Source organism: Rhinolophus sinicus, chromosome 17, assembly GCF_057876585.1.
Source record: "Rhinolophus sinicus isolate RSI-liver-muscle chromosome 17, RSI-T2T, whole genome shotgun sequence".
Lineage (NCBI taxonomy): Eukaryota > Metazoa > Chordata > Mammalia > Chiroptera > Rhinolophidae > Rhinolophus > Rhinolophus sinicus.
This window is the reverse complement of record NC_142517.1, coordinates 213,541,493-213,562,430: the sequence shown is the minus strand read 5'-3', so window position 1 is coordinate 213,562,430 and position 20,938 is coordinate 213,541,493. Positions and strand designations below refer to the sequence as shown.

Genomic DNA, 20,938 nt, shown 5'->3' with positions numbered 1-20,938 from the left:
CCAGGCTCTAACCCAGTTATCCTGCTCACACCAGGTGGGTGTGAGGCTCCTCAAGAGCCCGTTTCCCCCCTTCCTCCACAGTCTCTGTGCCCCCCATCTGCTCGCATCTACCCCCTGCCAACCCTGACCTCCCGGGGCCCAAGTGCCCCTTCCAGCCTCCTGAGTCTGGGCCCCCATCTAGCCCACTGCCGCAAGAGGCATCAGTGAGAAGGCAGGAGACAGGGAAGGAGAGAGAGGAGGGCAGGGAAGGAAGGGGGATGGACAGAAGGGAGGACAGGAAAGGGTTAGGGGACGAGAAGGAGGGGGAGGGGAAGGACGGAGTGGAGACACAAGGCCCCCTCTGTGGCGTGGACACGTGGCCAGCCTCTTACAGAGAGAATCGCATGGTGGGGGTGCTGGAGTGCTGAGGAGACCCATCCCCAGGGATCAGAGCACACGACCCACCCTCCCCCACAGCCCCTTAGCCCAGATCTAACATGAAGGGACTGCTGTGCCCAGGGCAGAGAGATGCTGGGCACCGAGCTGAAGTGCCAGGTTCTGTGCTGGCCAGACGCCTGCCCTGACCTCACCCCCTCCCCAGCCCCAGGCTACACCCCCAGCCCACCTTTAGCACGGCAGCCCTCTGAGGGGGGGCCCCAAGGGTCTGTGTGCCGCAGACACCTGTCCACATGGGGGATCACGCTCTTCCTCCCAGACCAGGTGCCAAACCGGCGCCCAGCTTCCCTGCACCCACGGGGCCCACCTGGCCGGCAGCCCCCCCACAAGCCACCCACCCACCCAGGCGCCTCGGTTCGGGGAGTGGCCCTTTGTTCACAGACTAAAGCTCCACGCTTGCTCACGTCGCCTGTAGACATCATCTTTGATGCTCTTTTTCCACCGGTTCAGGTTTCTTTAATGTTTTCCCTTCACAGCCAAACCCTGAGAGTCTCGAAGAGCTGGGCTGCAGCACCAGCTGTCAGGCGGTTTCTGTCTCCGTTATTTTAGACTGATGAGACCTATGCATCATCACTAATATCAGCACTTTCAGTTCTCCTGTTTTCCATTCAATGTAATAAAATGCTTAAAGGGGAATGCAACAAAATAATCAAAGTAGCTCACGAACTTCCAGACTATGCAGCCAGGCCAGGACCCCTGGAGGCCCCAGGACCACCCCCACCCCAAACTGAGGAGGTCTGCGCACAGGCTGAGCCCCCAGCACTGCAGGCTGTCAGGAGGCTGCTGATGGTGGAACGATCTGGAAACAGGGCACCCGGAGCCTGGCATGGGGCTTCCTGAAAGCCTGAAGCTGGGAGGGGGGTGCTAAACACCCGAAGCCCTTCAGAGGGGACCAGCAGGCAAGACCACCCTGCAGATGAGGAGGGCCCAGTCCCCGGGGTAGAACACGGAGAAGGGTCTCGGGTGGGCCTGGTGGAAATGCCCCAGACCAGGCCTTGGGGCGCAACAGCCCCTCAGCTGCCCACTACATGTGCCTTGCATCCCGGGGGGAAGGCTGTGTCTCTCCTGGAGCAGGAAGGCGGGCGAGCCCTTGGCAGGATGTGTCCACGCTGCCCACTGCCCAGAGGAGTGGCTGGTGGCAGGTCGCCAAGGTCTGGCCAGGCACTTGCCTGCCCGCCCCTCCAGCAGTGGCAGAGTGGTGGGTTGAAACACTGTGGCCACTAGGGCACTAGATAAGGCAGAACCCACCCTTCAATGCTGCCCCCGGGACCTGAGCCCAGAAAGGGGGACCTACTTCCCACGGACAGGAGGATGGCTGGGGGGGGAGGAGAGAAGTTCCCCTCGCCCACCCATCCTGTGAAAAGGGAAATAGGCAACAACAAATAAAGAGACCACAGTTTGCCCAAGATAGAGCGAACTTCATGGTGGGGCAGGAGCACTGGACCCTCCCCTCCATCTGCCTGTCTTTCTTGGTTCCCCGCCCCCTGCCCTCCCCTCTGTCTCGTGTCTGTGTCTCCATCTCTATCTCTGTATTGCTATCTCTCCTTCACCCCTCTACCCCATCCCCTCCCCCTACTCTGTCACTCTCCCCATCGCTCATTCTCGCCTCCCTCTCTCTCTGCCCACCCCCACTACCCTCCTATGTGGGGGAGGAAGAGGGGGCGGGGGTTTGGGGCGTGTCCCTTCGATCTCACAGGGACAGTTTCCTTTCTGCGTGCACTTCCACTGGAGCAGAGGAAGAGAGGAGGTCAGGTTAACAGACCGCTGGCGCTCGGGGCATGGGGACCCCATGGGCACCCTGGCCACTCCTCTGGGTCGTGCTGCAGCTGGGCTGGCGGCCAGGGTGGCTCCTAGGTACGTGGCTCAAAGGGGTGGTGTGGGGAGTCGGGGCTGGGAACGCGCCGTGGTCCCCGGGGGTGTGGAGGGGGCTGTGGGGGCGCCAGGCGCCTGGGGCCTAACACTGCTCCAGCAGGCAGCATGCTGTGTGGTTTTGGGCTGGAGAAGTGCCTTTTCTGGGTTCACCTGGTGGTGAGTCTTTTGAGCAGGCAGGAGTGTCCCAGCTCTTCCTCTGTGCCCAGTGGGACGGGCGGGCCTGTCTGTAGGGTGACAGGGACAGGCTGGGCAGAGCCCAGCTGCCCCCACTTAAGTTTTCCTGGGATGGGACGAACCTCATAGGGGCTTGACTGGTTCCTGAGGGACAGGCTAGATGGCCTGAAGATTTACTTCAATTACACCAAAGTGTAACCTTGTGAGTAAAGACTCTTTGCCCTCACCCCATCAGGGGTCTATGGACGAGATTCCTGGGTGTACAGTGCTAGGCATGGCTGACAGCGTCCACAGCCGGCTCTGCTGAGGGCCTCTGGCCCCAAGCCCCCCATGTGGGCTGTCCTGTGGTCAAAGCCTGATGGTCAGGGAGGGAGCGACTCCTGGCTGCCCTCATCCCCAGTCTGTGACGCACAGATGGGAACCGGGACAGTGAGCTTCCATGCCTGGCCCAAGGCCTTCCCACAAGGCCTCGCTGGGCTGGGAGATGATGGCCTTGGAAGGATCAAGATGAGGTGGGGTCCCTGACACCTCACCGTGACCGCCTGTCCTGGAGTACCAGTGCCCAAGAGCTCTCGGTCATCTCTGCCCCCTTGGAGCCTGTTCGGTGACCATGGGGGCACCAGGCAGCCCAGCTTTTCCTCCTCAGCAGGAAGACCTCAGGATTGGTGGAGGAAGCTGGGGTCAATGGTCCAAGGGCCTGTGGCAGAAAGGTGCCTAGTGGAGGGCCTTACAGGAGCCCAGCCATGGGAGCAGAAGCGGTGTGTGTTATCCTGGGAAGGGACCGAAAGCATAAAGGGGGCTGTGAGGCCTCCTGTGACCCGCTCCCCATCACGACCACTTCCCAAAGCTGGGAAAGATGAGAAAAAGGTTCTGCAGGCAGACTCTCCAGTGTCAGATGCACTAGCTTGTGTGTCAAGCAAGGTTTTCAAACTCAGTGTGCCTCAGTTTCCCCATCTGTGACGTGGGCGCCAGCCCGTGTCGGCACCGAGCCCTTGGAGCTGCCCATGTCACGTGTGGGGTGACCCTCCTGCTCATCCCCAGACTCGCGCAATCAGGGCGCAGGCCACTTCTCATCCCATGACACAGCTCGTTTCTTTCCTCATTTTTAATTTAGTCGTTCCCATGGAAAGCCTGCTTCATGTGCGTGTTTTCTTGCATTGTATGAAATATCCCAAACCCAGTGGGTGGCCGCCCCCTGTCCTAGGGGGTGAGGGCCAACAGCAGTGCAGATAAAGGCACTTGTTGTTGACCTTTGTAATCTCTGTCAGATCCCTTACCTCTCTGAGCAACAGCTCTTTTGTCCCCTACAAGTTGGGGACAATATGCCTGCCCGACAGGGCTGTGAGAACTGAGTCAAGCAATTTATAAAAAGTGTCCAGCCCAGCCCATCATACACTTTTTTCAAGTCAGATTATTTCATTTCTTTTTTTTAACTTACAATTTTGAAAATATTGGAAACATATAGAAAAGTTACAAAAATACAGCAGTGAATACCCTTCACCCAGAGCTGCCAGCTGACAACATTAGCACACTTGCTCTCTGTGTCAGAGGCTGTAACAAACACCACAGACCAGCAGTCTACACAACAGTTCATTGTCTCATTGTCTGGAGGCCAGAAGTCCAAGATCGAGGTGCTGGCCAGGGTGGTTTGTCCAGAGGCCCAGAGGGAGCGTGTGTTCCAGGCTTTTCCAGGCCACTCCAGCTTCCAGTGATGGCCGTCAATCCTTGGTGTCCTTTGGCTTGTAGATACATCACCCTATCTCTGCCTCCGTCTTCACGTGGCCCTCTCTTGTTTGTCTGTCCAAATGTCCCCCTTCCTAGAAGGACACAGTCGTGTTGAATTAGGGGCCCCCTTCAGGCTTCATCTGGAATAATTGTATGTGCAACGTCCCTGTATCCACATAAGGCCAAGCCCTGAGGCGTGTCTGTCCATCTGTGCACTGTCCCAACTTTGGGCCGAGCCTTTGGCGCTACTGCAGACGGATGCCCCTCCCGGGACAGTAGCTGCCATGCAGCCCCAAGTTCAGATGCCCCCGTGTCCTACCTGAGGCCTCGGGCGGGTTTATCTTCCCCTGATGGAGCCGCGTTGAGGACGGCCTGCTTGTGTGGATGTCACTGTCCTCTGCAGGCCCGCCTCTCTCTGTCTCTGCCTCTGTCGGCCCTGGAGCTCTTTTTTTTTTTCCAATCAAATCTCAATTTTATTTAGACATGGAAAGCCTTAAGATTAGGAATGTTTTATTGAGATGTAATTGACATAACAGTCTATCAGCTTCAGCTGTAGGATGTAACGATTCGGTGTTGTCTGTATTGTGAAATGATGGCCACGCTATGTCTAGTTAACAGCCATCGGCTCACATAGTTACAGCATTTTGTTTCTTGTGATGCAAACTTTCAAAGTGCACTCTCCTAGCTACTTTCAAGTGTGCAGCACAGCCGTGCCTCGGTGTCTCGGGGTGGGTTCCAGGACCCCGGCGGGCTGTGGTGAAGCCCCTCTGAGAAAACGGCGTGTTTTTTTTGTTGTTGTTTGTTTGTTTGTTTGTTTGTTTGTTTAAAGATTTTATTGGGCAAGGGGAATAGGACTCCATTGGGGAACAGTGTGTACTTCCAGGCCTTCTTTTTCCAAGTCAAGTTGTTGTCCCCCCAATCTTAATTGTGGAGGGTGCCGTTCAGCTTCAAGTTGTTGTCCTTTCAGTCTTAGTTGTGGAGGGCGCAGCCCAGCTCCAGGTCCCAACTAGTTGCAGGGGGCACAGCCCACCATCCCCTGCGGGACTCGAGGGATTGAACTGGCAACCCTGTGGTTGAGAGCCCACTGGCCCATGCGGGAATCGAACCGGCAGCCTCCGGAGCTACGAGCACGGAGCTCTAACCGCCTGAGCCACCGGCCGGCCCAAAGCGGCGTGTTTGTACAGAGGCCAGGGCACCTGTGCAGCACGTCCTCTGTGTGGACTCAGCAAGTGCTTGGCATGTGGCTAACTCAGCTGTATGTGGCTCCATTGATATGCTGTTCACAAAATGGCCAAGACAGACACAGGAAATAGGTGATGGTGGGCAAGGGTGGGGGGGGGCTGTGCACAGGGGCAGCAGGAAGGGCCTTCAGGGGACACAGGACAGCTCTGCTCTGTACCGTGACTGGGCTGGTGCTACATGGATCAAGCACTTGTCGAAACTCAGTCATACCCCAAGATGAGTGCATCTTACTCCATGTAAAGAAGACAAAAACGTACCAAATGTGGGGGAACCCAAAATGGAATATGAGCGCTCACTCATGTTACCAACGAATCTGAGAGCAACACCAGCACCCTGACGTGGGCGGGAGAGAAGAGCTAGCCGGGGAAAAGCATATTTTGATCAACTACTATTAAAGCAAAAGACACACGTTATTGTACATATGTACCACCCTCCATTTAATATGCGTGTTTCTCACAGACAAATGAGCCAGCAATTTTGAGCCTTCTTGTGTATATTAAGATGGGACAACAAAGGAATATATTGTAAACTCTGAGAACCAGGTGTCCAGCTGTCAGGGAGGGAAGAAAGCCCGTGCGACTGGGTTGGAGCTGTGACCCCGCAGTTTCACACATGCATACACACTATAGATAGTTGTTAGCATGTGTGTATATACACTCATCTATACCGATGAAGATGTAGAAATAAATAGGAATGTGTGATGCATGGGGTTAATATTATACATTCTACAAACACACATCTGTATATAAACATATTACCTGGCTTTTGTCGATTCAAATTCATGCACCTCCTTTGAGAGCAGTTGATGCCTCCTCCTCCACGAGGCTTCCCAGCTTTCCCTGGGCCAAGTCCTGCCCACTTTAGCAGCCTCTTATAACACGTACCAGAGGATCTTATACTTCTGTGTGTATCTTAGATGTCCTTCCAGACAGCAAATGTAAAGGTCTTGTGTGGCTGCCACCTTTTGCAGCACCCTCTGTGGTCTCTCAAGCAGCACAGGCACTCAGTGAACTTGCTGATGGTTCGTGTCAGAGACATGGAGACACAAACCTGAGTGTCTGGGCATCTGCAGGCCCGGGAAGCATGTAGCTCCATTCCCAGGCTCCACAGGACCCCAGACATGCCCTGGGGGGTTCAGTCCTTTCCATTCTCTTCAGACCAGGCAATTCTGAGGCTGAAAAAGCCAACTTCCAGTGATGTCTGGACATGGGTACCCAGCCCCATTTCCTCCACTGACAAACGGCACCCACCTTCCAGACCCTCCCCTCCCCCCATTACCTCCAGCTCTTCAGGGTCATGTGCCAGCTCTTCCACCTCCATCCCAGTGAACTCTCTCCTTCCCATCACAGCCACATCTGGGCCATCGTCACTTCCAGGAAACTTCTGGGAACTTCCCAGGGATGGTCCTGTCTCACACTCTCTAATTCATTTCAACTTGTTCTTCACAAGGCAGTTAGAATGATTTTTTAATCTAAATGGCATCATATATCTTTTTGAAACTTTGTAAATTCTGCAGTAGCTTCCCATTGCACTCAAGTCAAAGCCAGGCCTTTATGTTTTTCTTCCTCAAAGTTCTCACATCGCCGTCCTCCGGCCACCACTCAGGGTCAGCCCCTCCTCCCTCAGAGCAGAGTGGCTCCAGCTGTCTGCGGTAACAGGCCACGTCTACCCTTTTCTTCAGTCTGTCATAGGAACATCTAAAATGCAGTAAAATTCAACTACTGAGAAAAACTGTACAGAAATATGTTTTCTATTTAGATTTAACAGACATAAAAGCAGTCTATCAAATTACTATAAACATTTCAAAGGCTTATTCTCACTCTCTGTGCAGATGTCATTAGAGTTCAAGAACAGCTTCTGATGGGGACGACCCGGGGGCATCTGAGTAGCCCTGTTACTGTGTGTGCCTGATTCCACCTGCCCTCTGCCGAAATGTCACTTCCTCAGAGACTGTGCCCCTGACCAGGCCACCTAACTAGATCCATCCTCTTGATCGTATTTCTTATCACTGCATCTAATTGGCTTCATTCAAAACACCTATTAAACTCCCCCACACAGACACCCACATACACACAGAGATACATGCTCACACACAGACACACTCACACTCATAGACATACAACAGAGACACATTCACACACACCACACACTCACACACAGATATACTCACACAGACACACACACATTCACAGACACACACACGGACAGACACACAGACACACATACTCCTGTCTGCTTACTTTAGTTCCTGCTTCTCCCTCACAGACAGGGGTGGCAGGGACTGTGACCATTTTTTCCGCTAATGCATACTAATTGCAAAGCCAAAAATGTCAAAGTCGGTTGACACTGGTAAATATCTCAGAGACCTTAATATGCTCATATGAAGGGTGACATTCCAAAGGGGTCAAGTGAAGACTCTGCCAGGCTCACTGTAGAGCTTCCTCAGAGTGCTTTGTGGGAACTGCTCCTTAAGGGAGCTGCTGGAGGTGTCTGTATGTGCTAAAGCTAGTCTTGCCAAGTTAGAGTTGAAGTTACACTGATGTTTAAACTTGACCTGCTATCGTTATTTCGTGGATGGAAAAAGTAGAGAATTAAAATTATGCTGAAGATTTGGTGGGATTGGGTGTGTGACACTCGCTGGCCTTTTTTTCCTTAGCTTCCTTCCTACGTTTTCTCATTCTGGGGCCAAAACACTGAGAATTAAATCTCCCAGATTTCACAGCCAGGTGACTTCTGGATTGGTTCTTCCAAAAAGAGGAACTGGCAAAAGATGGGAAAGCTGAAGGAAAAGAAAAATTTGATTTTGATTTTGAAAAGCTCTAGGTGTTTCTGACAACAGTGGTTGGCTTCAGCCTGCCAGTTTCAGCAGGAAACCAGCCACCACAAGCCAGCGGCTATGGCCTCTAGGGAGTGGGCAGCTGCAGCCGTGATGACAGTGGACTTGGCAGTGCTGGCTGTGAGCCTCCTGGGCCTGGCTGCTCCCCGCCACCCAGTGCTGCCCTGCAGCCAAGGCGCATGTGTCTTCTGTGTCTTCCCTTTCCTCGTCAGCCATTCCAACACTGCTGAGACCAATTCCTTGTGTAAAACCCCTGTTTGGAGCCCTATGGGGGCTTCTGTTCCTCGGGACTCTGGTTGACATGGGGTCAGGGTGAGAGAAGGTGAACTCTGCCTTCCACACAGATTAGGGTAGAAAATACCATCTCAGGGCGGCAGTTTTCTCAGTGGTTGGAGCGCAGTGTTCATAATACCAAGGTCGCTGGTTCGATTCCCACATGGGCCAGAGAGCTGCGCCCTCCACAAGATTGAAAACGACTTGACATGGAGCTAATGGGTCCTGGAAAAACAACTGTTCCACAATATTCCTTGATTAAAAAAAAACATAAAAGACAATGCCATCTGCTCAGGGTGGTGTCAGCATGTGTCAAAAACTAAATGACAAGAGCAAACCCAGAGATAAAAGGGAGACACCACAGGGAAAAAAAACATGAGTGAATCAAGCAGCTCAGGTATGGTGACTGTGCAAGTACCTCCCTGTGCCCAACTGTGGGCCCAACTGTACTCATGTCCTCGCTCCCTGTGTCCACACAAGGGGTGCATGCATGCCCGTAGCCCCATGAGCTCTGCCTCCAAATAAGCCGTCTCAGTCAATGCCGCGTTTGTTCTGCCAGTGCAGCTGCAAGACGGACTTGTCTCAGCTTCCCCCCGACTGGACTGTCACCCAAAACCCAGGGTGAGTGGAGGACCTGGCGTTGTCACTCTTTGGCCACTGTTTCTTCATCCTTGTCCCATGAGGCACTGGGCTGGGGACCAAACTCACACCTTCACATTAAGATAAATGTGTACTGGGAGGGGGACAGTTAATTCTGTGGGAATGCCTCCAGGGGTGTCACAGACAGTCCCTTGTGCAAGGACCTGGGACCACAGAGGTAGGGCAGGGTCTATACTGTCACCAGTATGGCACTTGGAAGCCACATACGGCTTTTAAACTAAAAACGGATGTGAAAATATTGTAAACCTTGAAATATATAAATATAGGAAACGGTTGTTGAGGGTTGGTGTTACTTGAAGAAGAAAATATTAACCATTTCATACTATTTTTATATACCTGTTATCCCATCAGTGGGCTGCCAAAGACCTAATAAGCAAAAAGAATTGTCTCAGTAAATTGTCATATGGATGACACAGGCAGGCCAACTAGAAAGTTGCTGTAAAAAAAAAAAAAAAAAAGAAAGAAAGTTGCTGTGAAGCAATAAGTATTCTGAAAAGCTAAAAATGCAGTTGCAAGAAAGACTTTGGTAACTCTTTGAACACTGTTGAATGAAACAATAGATTTAAGTTTCCAGAGATTGCTGACTTGGAAAGAATCTGGGAAATAATAATACTTTGTGGATATAAAGAAGCTGGAAATGTGATTCAATGTTGCATAATGAGAAGCAAATGACAGAAATGTGTTCTAACCCATTTAATTCTTGCATATTCCGTGATCGCTGACAAAATAGCAAAGGCCTAGGGTTCTTTGAACGCCATTCCACGGGAGACATGATCGAATCTTCCAAGTAAAATGATAAAAATACCTGTAAAGTCGGCACTATTCTGAGTTCTACATGAACAAGGGGCTCCGTCACAGTGAGGGAATCTAAAACCTCTGAAACAACCTGGAGCTAGACTGTGCCCGAAATATGTCGTTCACCTTTGATAAGTACTATTTGGGAAGATGAAGACAAATGGAACGCAAGACTAAGAAAAGCACCTTTGTACTAAGCAAGCTGCTCTGTGAAAGACATTATAGGAACAGAATGTGTGTGGTTTTGCAGAGATGGCTGAGAAGTGATGACAGCCTGTAAATATTTGGATGACATGAACACCCAGGCAGGAAGGAATTCTTCAGCATGTTAGCAAGAGCTATAATTACAGTTTATGGAATGAAATCAAGAGCAAGGTTTAAAGCGTTTACAACCACCTGCCTTGGGCCCAGGAGACCCGTGTTTGAAAACATAAGCAGTGTGACTTTTGGGACCTCTGAGGGCTCTCCTCTGTTGTTTTTATTCTTTCTAGTTTTTAAAATATACTCAGTGTAATGAAGACAGAGCTATAACTCTCTTGTCAAGTACAAGTGCAATGAACAACTTGGTTTATTTTATTGAGGTAGAACAGGCCCTTGTGGAAGACTCTGGGAGGCTCACTGAACTGCTTGCAGGGAGGACGGAGACGCAAACCCCACCGTCCTCTGGTGATCAATCGAGGGGGAATCGTCCCACTGGGCTCACTTATGGCCGAAAGCAGAACTCATTGTTGCACTTGGCCTGAGCGTCACTGAGGGCGCTTCGTCAGTCTAGACTGACCGGAGTTCTGTACTGACTGAGGCAATGAGCAGTGCCTGTGCTGTGCCCCAAAAAGAATCGAGCTCTTATTTGCACTTGACGCATTACCCGCTACCTGGATTGTGTCCTCCCCGGAAAGACCTAAACCTCAATCCCAACCACTTTCCTGCACCAGGTTCCGTGCCTCCTGCTGACTGCCTCACACTCGGTTGTCCCAGAATCAAAGCCACCTGACGTGTGACTTCAGTGTGCTGCCCAGCACGAGCAACCCTCCCTGAGCACCTGCAGCTCACCTGCCCTCCGCTGGCCAACGCCAGGCTTGTAGCAACCTGATCCCATTGTCACGGCACCAGCACTGGGTGCTGCAGAAGGACACGACTTACTGAGGGTCTGGTGTTCAGGATCGATGGGACACACGCTCAGGATAAAGGGGAGAAGCTCCACGAGGCTGCAGCCTGGTCTGCAGGGACCTTGGGGCACAAACATACCACTGAGTTGGTCCCCCCTTGAAGCAAGAAGCTCTGGGGGCTACCTCCCCAGAGAGGCTGTGTGTGACCGCCTCACGTTAATGCTCTCATTCCAGGGACAGCTGTGAGTCATGACCAGCCCTGCTTGCCAAGAACAGCACCTGGCCGCTTAGCGTCACACTGCTATTCCTGACCAGCCACACTGCATTGTCACTAAATCTCGAAAACCCTCCCTTGGTGCGTTGTCTCATGTTCTTTCCTTCACGTTGTGCCCCGGGCACCACTTAGAGCAGTCCAAGCTCTTACTGATTCACACTTAACTCACCATCATATGTTCCCAACTGGTTCCAAAGATTTCCAGAAGCAAAGAAGGTGCTACAGGTGGACAAAGCGTCGGGTGGGGACTGGGGTGTCCTGGCAAGTGCACGCCTCCATGAAAGGGGCAGCCACTACCCAGCTCCAGACGTGGGAGTGACGCCCAGTATCCCAGGTCTTCCAGAAATCCAAATTGTTATGTGAAGTCTATATTGTATAATATTAACTCACTCTAGACTGTTTTGGTTTTCTTAAGTTCCATGTGAAGTAAAAGGAAAAACACGTCTTCAGGTCGAATGTACCCACCACCAGCATTTTGCAAGTTCTGGCCAAAGCTTATGAGAGGAGATGGCATCTACATAAATAACTAATGTTTCTCGGTCCCGCAGGGACTGGTCCCAGGGCTCCCACGGGCACCAAACGCAAGGCTGCCCAAGACCACAGACAAAATGGCGGGGCACCTGCTGATAATGTAGGCTACAGCAGAGCACCCCTACCCTTTCTTTCGCGTGGCTTCAGCAGAGATCCTGGCATGTGGCAAAGTCAAGTTTGAGGTTTGGGAATTTTCCGGGCACTGTGGTTTTTTCAAACATTTCGCTATGAGGCTGGTCAAGGCCACTGCTGTGGGTGCTGGGGGCCGACTGTGCAGTGCTGTGGCCTGGTTGGCACGCTGTGCTCACAGCCCAGCTCTGCCTCCTGTTATATCTGCCAGCTTGTGCCCTGGGACCCCTTCCCTCAGCTCCCACCCCACCAGTGTTCTCTGTGTCCACACACTCGCTTCTTGGTTTTGTTTTAGGTTCCATATATCAGTGAGAGCATGGGGCATTTGTATTTCTCAGGCTGACTTGTCTCACTCAGCATGTCCACCCATGTTGTTGCCAATGGTAAGACTTCATTCTCTTTATGGCTGAGTAATACTCCGTTGTGTAATGAACCACCTCCTCTTTATCCCGTCACCTACTGATGGGCACTTAGGTTGCTTCTGTATCTTGGCTGTTGTAAATAGTGCTGCAGTGAAAACATGGGTGCAGATATCTTTTCGAATCGGTGTTTCGGATTTCTTCAGATAAATACCCAGAAATGGAATTGCTGGATCATATTCTTAATTTTTTGAGGACCCTCCACACTGTTTTCCATGGCAGCTGCACCGTCTGCAATCCCACCAACAGTGCACAAGTTTCCCTTTTCTCCACATCCTCGCCAGCACTTGTTTGTTGGTTTACTGATGACAGCTGTTTTGACAGCTGTGAGGTGATTTTTGCATTGTGTTTTTCATTTGTATTTCTCTGATGACTGGTGACATTGAGTGTCTTTTCGTATGTCTGCTGTCCATCTGTGTGTCCTCTTTGGAAAAGTGTCCTTTCAGGTTCTCTGTTCATTTTTTAATTGGATTGTTTGTTGTTCTGCTAGTGAGTTGTACGAGTAGTTTATATATTTTGGACAGTAACCCCTTATCAGATACATGGTTTGCAAACATCATCTCCCACTCAACAGGCTGCCTTTTAGTTGTGTGGGTGGTCTCCTTTGCTATGAGAAACTTTTCAGTTTGATGCCGTCCCACTTGTTTATCTTTGCTTTGCTGCCAGCTCTGACATTCTTGGAGGGTCACAGATGTGTTGGTCCTTCTTGGGGCATCCGTTGGAGACCCCACAATGGGGATGTTCCCTCTGGGCCCACAGCAAAGGAAATGAATTGTCCTTTTCATTTGTGATGAATTAGAGACCTGTATGGGCATGTGGACAGGGACCCAGGTAGCCCAAGTTTACACCTGGTCAAGTTCAGATGCCATGAGAGACATCACAAAGAGCCAACTCAAATAGTCACAAATTAAGGAGAAGGGGAGCAGATGAGAGCCTAAACCGGAGAGAAGCAGGGCAACCTGGCCACGCAAGGTGAAGACAGGGTCCCAGGACCCGTCAGCCAATGTCCACGCAGGGGTTTCCTGGGGGAAGCCTCCTGGAGAGGTCCCGAGGGGAGCTTCTTAGGTCGCTTTGGCCACAAGAGGGGTCTGCTTGGAGGTCTTGGCAGGCTGGACCCGGTTGGTGGCATGGATTTGGGGTGGGGGTAAGAGACCAACCTGGGGTGGTGCTGTTCAGACTGGGAATCCCTAGGGGTGTTTGTGGGGGGTACGGGCAGGTGATGCTCAGAGCAGGGTGGCCCATGGAACCAACACTGTCCCTTCTGGTGCTGCAGTGTCATGGCACGACCTTGCCAAATCTGTGTCCAGGTGGGACTGTCACTCACTGATGTTTCCTCAGGTAGACTGTGTTTCCTGAGTGAATGTTTGGGAAGACACATGTTGGCACTGCCAGGGGCAGCCTGCTGTGGCTTGCTGGTGGCCCGTGGTTTCAGCGCAGGAGCACAGATAAGAAAAGGGCTGATGGCCCCACTGGTGCTTGTGTCACCACCGGGAAATGGAGGGAGTGAGCAGACGCCCAGGCTCCGCGGGGCAGTGGGTCTCGCTAAGAGCAAGGACCCAGCTACACCGGCCACTCCCAGCCCAGGCCTGGACCCCGCCCAGGCTTCCTCAGACTCCCTGATACCCCGTGCCCCTCTGCAGGGATGGGCGGACTACTACTCACCCTGCACAGAGCCATCCTTTCACAGGGACCGTGGACCCCAGCCTGGGGACCCTCCTGGCTCCGGCTCATGCTCACGTCTGGCTGGTGCTTGACAGGACTCGTAGGGACAGCACCTGCAGCTACACAGCTATCCATGTGCCAGCCTTTTCCATCCATCAGTGGCCAGAAGAGGTGCCAGGGAGGGGAAATAGCGGGAGGTCCAGGCTGACTGGGCCCTGGTGTATCCAAGCCAGTGTCCTCAGTGTCCTCGGGGTGGTGGTGGTCCTGTGTGTCCCTGAGCAGAAGTGGAGGGATGGTGGCAACCCCTCAGGGCCCACCTGGCCTCACCACCTCAAGGCCCAACTGCTCTTCCTAAGTATTTGTGATTTTGCCCCATGCAAGGTGCTCAGTGAGCATGGGCAGAGGGCATTCTCCTGGTCACATGTGCCCTGATGTGGCCCAGACTGAAAGGGCACTGGGTCCCGCACCATCCCTTTCTCCTGGGAGCCGCCAGCTCCGTGATCAGAGCAGGCTGGGCCTACAGAAGCAGCACTCTCAGCTCTGGTTGCACTGCACCGGCCTTGGGTCACCCTGCCCTTGGAAGCAGCCAGACCCGTAACCAAGGCAACCAAGCCTCCAGTCTGTGTCACAGTATGGGAGGAACCACTCCCAGTAAACATTCCTTACCGACGGACCTGAGGGCAAAAATAAATGCACAGCCAGGAAGAAGAGAAGCGTGAACATGAGTGTGCGTGAGCGTGAGCTGCTGTGTCAGGAAGCAGGCCCTTTGTGGGGAGAGCCTTGAGCCCCGCGCCGTGGGGACGTCCCCAGACAGAGTGTGGGCCAGAGCCCAGGACGGTCGGGGCCTCGTTTCTGTCCATATCAGGGGTGATGGCCCAGCTGCTTCTAAACTCTAGCCCCCAGTCTTGGCAGAGGCATGGAGGGCTCCAGGCTCCCAAGTCAGCAGTGTCCTCGTGGACATCTCAGCTCTGAGCCTGTCCTGGGAGGGGGCAAAGGCTGGACCCTGAGCCCAGGACCCTGCCTCCCCTCCCCTCCACCAGCACAGGTCAGACAGGACTGGGCCAGGCGGCTGCTCAAGGACCCAGGATGCAGAGCTGGGGTCATGGGGTCAGTAAGGGATGGGGTGAAGGTCCTTACAACCACCGCTTGAGGGAGCAACGGGAGACCTGGGGTCAGAGCCAGAAGGCAGCCAGCCCCAGGTCTCAACACAATCAGAGGACAAGGTCCCACCATGGTGTTACTTGGTGAGAGGTGACCGCCTTGTCCCTGGGGTGTGCGAGGAGACGCTGCAAGTCTCCATGGCAGCAGGCTCAGAGGGGCCGCCAGTGTGGGCTGGGTCTTCCAGAACCTTCCTATTGCACAGGATGTGGGAAAGTGAGAAGGGGTCTTGTTGGGCTGTTCCCACGTCCCTTCCTCATAGTCTGCTGGTTCTCTGTCCACCCCCAGGTGCCCCTGACAGGCCCTGGGGCCCCTTGACCTTCAACCCACGCCATCTCACAGTGGCTGAGGGGGACACAGCCACCTTCACCTGCAGCTTCTCCAACACGTCCACGAACTTTGTGCTGAACTGGTATCGCATGAGCCCCAGAAACCAGATGGACAAGCTGGCTGCCTTCCCTGAGGACAGCAGCCAGCCCGGCCGGGACCAGCGCTTCCGTGTCACACAGTTGCCCAACGGGCGAGACTTCAGAATGAGCGTCCTCACCGCCCGGCAAAATGACAGCGGCATCTACCTCTGTGGGGCCATCCACCTGTTCCCCGACACGAAGATCAGTGAGAGCCCTCACGCCAACCTCACAGTGACAGGTGAGGGTCTGGGACACCTCAGGGTAGGGGTGAGACCCCGCAGCAGGGGTGACACCCCAGGGGTGAGCAGGGACTCTCCAGGCTCCACTCCAGGGCTCTGTCCCATGTCTGGGACCATGGTGACCAATAGCTGTGGGCCTCTGCGATTGGAAGCACCCCAGACCCACTTGTCCTGAGGGAGGGGCAGGTGACAGGGACCTCTCAGGATGAAGCTGTGCAGGCCTGGGTGAGACTGGTCAGTGCAGGTCTGAGATCGAGGCCCCTTGGGACTTGCAGAGGACAGGGCAGGACGCTGAGTCTCCATTCTTGTGTCCCTGTCCCTGAGTCTCTTTTTGCATCTCCAGAGAGAGTCCCAGAGCCACCAACTGAGGGCCCCAGCTCCCCAACCAGTCCCGCAGGCCAAATGCAGGGCCTGGTCATCGGTGTCACAAGCATCCTGGTGGGAGTGTTGCTGCTGCTGCTGCTGACCTGGGCCCTGGCCACCGCCTTCCCCAGGGCCATGCGAGGTAATGTCCTAGCCAGCCCACCGCCATCCCCGCGGGGCATTTCCCAAGGCAATGCCCACAGCCTCATCCACCAGTCCCTACCCCCACTGCCGTCCGGTGAGGACCCCTGCGGGGAGGGGGTGGACTGGCCCTCCTAGGATCTGGGCCCCTCAGAGACACCAGCCGTGTCCCTTACCCCTTGCTTGCTCTCAGAAGGGGCCTGAAGGGTGGGGGGAGTGGGGAGGACAGTTGTCAAGATCACACAGGAAGACAAGGAGAGTCATCATGGGGTTGAACCACCTGTGCCGAGCCTGCCCCCAAACCTCAGCTTGCACCTCAGGCTACAGGACAATATGAAAGTGTTTCCAGCACTGGTGGTACTTGTGGCCACAGCCACAGTCACAGCGGTGTGTTATGATGCCCCCACCCAACTCTGACTGCCTGTGGATGCCCACCCCCGCCTACACACACCCTGACCAGGTCCAGGCATCTGGCCCTCACTCAGCCCCTCTGATGATGGGTAGATGTCTCTGGGGCTGGAAGGAGGGGCCAGAGTCGATTCTTCTGGAGCTCTGACCCAGAGGGGACCCAGCCCAGGGTTAGGTCAGCCCCTCCACAGGCCCTGAGCTGCAGGTCATGCTCTCCCTTCACAGGCACCTGTGGCCAGGTGCCCAGATAACTCATGTCCAGACAGGACCCTTGGGAGATGAGCAGGGGGTCAGGTTGTTATATGGGGGGGGGGGGGGGCGCAGGCGGGGAGGGTGCTGGGCCACCAGGCTGCAAGGTTTGGGGCCCTTCCTCTGGCTGAGGCTTCCCCAAGTTCCACCCAGACCCCCTGAGACCCCACCCCTGCTGGGCCTCTAGGGTTCACTGACCTGTCTGTGTTTCTCTGCAGGAGTCTGTGCCTGTAGGAGCCAAGACAGGCCTCTGGTGAGTTTCCTTCGCTTTCTGGCAATGGTGCTCGGGTTTGGCCAGGCAACTCTGCCCCAGGGGTGAGTGGCCTCGAGCAGCCATACCTGTCCCCAAACATTTGAGCATGGGGACTTGTCATGGAACCCAGCCCAGCCCCATAGTGCTGTGCTATTTGCACATGTGTGTGTCTGTGTGTGCATATGTGCACCTTTGAATGTGCATGTGTGCATCTGTGTGTGCACATGTGTGGGTATGTGTGTGCACCTGTGTTTGTGCATGTGTATATCTATGCATGTGTTCATGTTTGCATGTGTGCATCTGTGTGGGCGTGTGTGCATGTGTCTGTGTCTGTGTGTGTATGTGTATGTGTGCATCTGTGTATGCGTGTGTGAGCATCTGTGTGGGCGTGTGTGCATGTGTCTGTGTGTGTATGTGTCTGTGTGTGTATGTGTGTGTCTGTGTATGCGTGTGTGAGCATCTGTGTGGGCGTGTGTGCATGTGTCTATGTGTGCATGTGTGTATGTGTGTGTCTGTGTGTGTGCCAGCCACTCGGAGAGCACTCACTCCTCTCTCCCTCTCCCCCTAAGAAGCAGGGCCCCTCCCCTGGGCCTGTGTTCTCTGTGTACTACGGGGAACTGGACTTCCAGTGGCGGGAGAAGACCCCGGAGCCTCCAGCCCCCTGTGTTCCTGAACAGACGGAGTATGCCACCATCGTCTTCCCAGGCAGCCCAGCCTCCCCCAGCCGCAGGGCCTCAGCTGACAGCCCACAGAGTTCCCAGCCTGTGAGGCCTGAGCACGGACATTGCTCTTGGCCCCTCTGACAGCTCCCTCACTGGCCCGTGGCCTTCAGACCCTCCACCCAGGGCTGGGGTCATGCCTTCCCTGGAGGAGCACGCAGTTGGGAGAGCTGGGGGGCCACTGGTGCTGAGCCATGTCGGGATAACACCCTTGCGCTCAGCCAACCCTGCCTGGCTCTCCTTTCAATGCTCTCGGGTACCTGAGCACAGGAGGGACCACTGTTCCATCTGGGCAAAGAGAGGAGACCGCCCAGGACTCCAGGCCCAGACCGAGCTGAGCCAGCCAGAGTCTCCCTCCTGAACTGCTGCTCTGAGCTTCCTCCATACCTTCCCTGAGGGTGTCAGGGGGCTTTAGCATCCCTGGGGCCTCCACTGCCTCCGAGGGATATGGGTGCTTAGACATGAGCGCACGGGGTCCTGCTTGGAGACTCTGCCTTGGGGTGGCCAGTGAAGTACCCGTCACGAGGAGGTGCAGCACACACCTCCAGAAGCACACGGGGGAGTGCGGGGGCCGCTAGGCCTGAGTGCAACTCCTGGCTGGTGGGCGGGGCAGTACTCCAGAGTGGCCTCGTCCTTGGCACATGTTCATGGTGCTATTTAAAGGGGCCACGGGGGGCTCTGCCTGTGCTGCTGGTGGGTGCAAGTGTCTTCTCGCTGGGCACCCTCAGCCAGGCCCACTGTTCCTCACCAACCCCACATTGAAGGGAAGCTGTCAGGGCAGAGCAGCCAGTGGGCACTGGGTTTGGGGACTCAGAAACACATGTCCCTAGTGGCCGCCACGTACACTTGAGAGGCCCTTTCCTTTCCTATTATATTATAATTAAATAATGACGGAAGCTCTAAGAAGGCCCCCAGTTGTCTCCTGCTCACTGGTCATGGGGAGGAGGAGGGGAGGAGGCCCTGCTGGCACTGACACATGGAGGTCTCTGTGGCCATCGTCCTCACTGTCCCAGAAACACGAAGGCCCGAAGGCCCCTCATCTGTTCCTTCCACACTCACACCCTCAGCCTCTGACTTCAGGGAACCGCCAGGGACCACCCCCAAAAGCCTCCTGGGTTTCACACCCCAGGACCCTAAGGCCTCTGCCATGCGGGGTCTCTGCTCCCGCTCCCTGCACAAGAACGCAGGATATGGTGAGGCCTAAAAGGAACACCCACAGAACCATAGATAGGGGAGTCTTACCACTATAGTCTCGCTGGCGGCTGGGTTGGAGACAGGAAGCAGGAGCCACAATCTGCCGCCCACCTCTCTGCCAATCAACCAACCAACCCCCCCACCCCTCCCGGAGTAGCCACAGCAGTTATATTAGTGGCTAATGGCTAACCGGTAACAGCTGACGGCCAACTAGTCACAGCTGACAGCCATCCAATCACAGTTGATGGCCATCTACTACCTGAGCCAGCACCTTTCCACATGAGGCCGAGAGCCTGGAAACTGCTCTCTGGGGCTCTGTCCCCACACTCCACCCCTACAGGGTTTCGCCTCACAATCTACACAACAAGCGTCTTTTGCAAGGAGCCCTGTGTCGTATTAGCCCATAGGTACCTATGGGTAGAAAGAAATAGCAGTCTTAGGAACCAACAATGGCAAATCCCTTCCATCTGGGAGGATTCATGCTAGCTTTTTGTCCTGGGAAAGGAGGGTCGCTGCCACTGGCACCTTTCCCGGTTTGTGGTACCAGACCTTTATGGTAGTGCTTGGGGTCCCTTGCGTAGTTTCAACATGTAACAGAAAAGGGGACCCCATAATAGGCCACAGCGAGAGCACATATGTTCCCCACAAAATCATCCCGGTATCGGGACCTCTGTATTCCACAGTCACTTGCGGTGGCCACTCAGCCACCACCCCTGGCATCACTTGCAAATAATGAGCCAAACCAGCCCCCCATGGGGCTATCAGGCCCAACCACTGACAGTGGGGGCTTTTGACCTGCCAGGGCCAAGTCCATTGCTGCCATTCCGCTGTTTTCAAGCATGTGGGTGCTGGCAGCAAAATGTTTCCATTTCTGCTGTAGCCAGGCTTTAACAGAGTCTCACTGGTGGTAACTTGTAATTGAATGGGAGCGGTGCAGGCCCTCCCTTCCGTGGTCTCTCATTCAGGACTCTCAGGACGTCCCATAGATGCGAGGCCCAGTCATGCATCATGGGAGGGTGTTTTGACACCCGGAGGCCTTGCTTCAAAGGGCCGTTTTAGCGTTCAATCATGCCAGCTGCTTGTGGATTGTACGGGGTGTGAAACAACCATTGCACGTCCATCCTGGCAGCCCAGCGCTGCACTTCTTGCTCCGTAAAATGAGTCACATTCAATGACTTGGGGGCGCCCATAGAGGGCACACAGCCATGTAAGAGCGACCACTGTATGCCGCTGATCCACAGCCGGACCGGGCCAAGCAAACATCAACCCCGAAGCAGTGTCCACTACTGTAAATGTGTATATCGCATTGCGGGCCTTAGGCAGGGGTCCAATGTAATCCACTTGCCAGCGAGTGAGGGGCACCTTCCCTCGCGTAATCTGCTGTGTCTCCCAGGGGCGCCTCCGCCTTTAGGGGCTGTCCTGGGCACAGATGGCACAGTCATAGCAGGCATCTGCTATCTCCTGCCATTTCAAAGGCAGGCCCCAGCATCTGCTTACCTGCCACATGGTTCGGCTTCCAACGTGTTGCAATTTCCTGTGCAGCCAAAGGGCCACATCAGTGGCAGGAGTCTGTTCTAACCATTGGACACATGCTAGGGCATCTGCTTCATCATTACCTGGGGACACTAAGGGGGAGTGACCTGTGACATGCATTAGGGTCACCTCCTTTCT

General features: G+C 54.3%; 1 protein-coding gene across 2 annotated transcripts; it reads left to right on the top strand.

The window, feature by feature from the left end:
* Window positions 1–2,102: 2,102 nt before the first annotated feature.
* Window positions 2,103–18,976, top strand: PDCD1 (programmed cell death 1). 2 transcript variants are annotated; one of them, XM_074316711.2, is made up of 5 exons: window positions 2,103–2,289; window positions 15,580–15,939; window positions 16,284–16,445; window positions 17,320–17,354; window positions 17,924–18,976. In XM_074316711.2, exons 1-5 carry the CDS (start codon window positions 2,214–2,216, stop codon window positions 18,155–18,157), a joined length of 867 nt encoding a protein of 288 aa, XP_074172812.1. In that variant the 5' UTR covers window positions 2,103–2,213; the 3' UTR covers window positions 18,158–18,976. The 2 variants fall into 2 exon arrangements, with proteins under 2 accessions (XP_074172812.1, XP_074172815.1); XM_074316714.2 differs by having other exon boundaries at window positions 17,927–18,295.
* The last annotated feature ends 1,962 nt before the right edge of the window (window positions 18,977–20,938 follow it).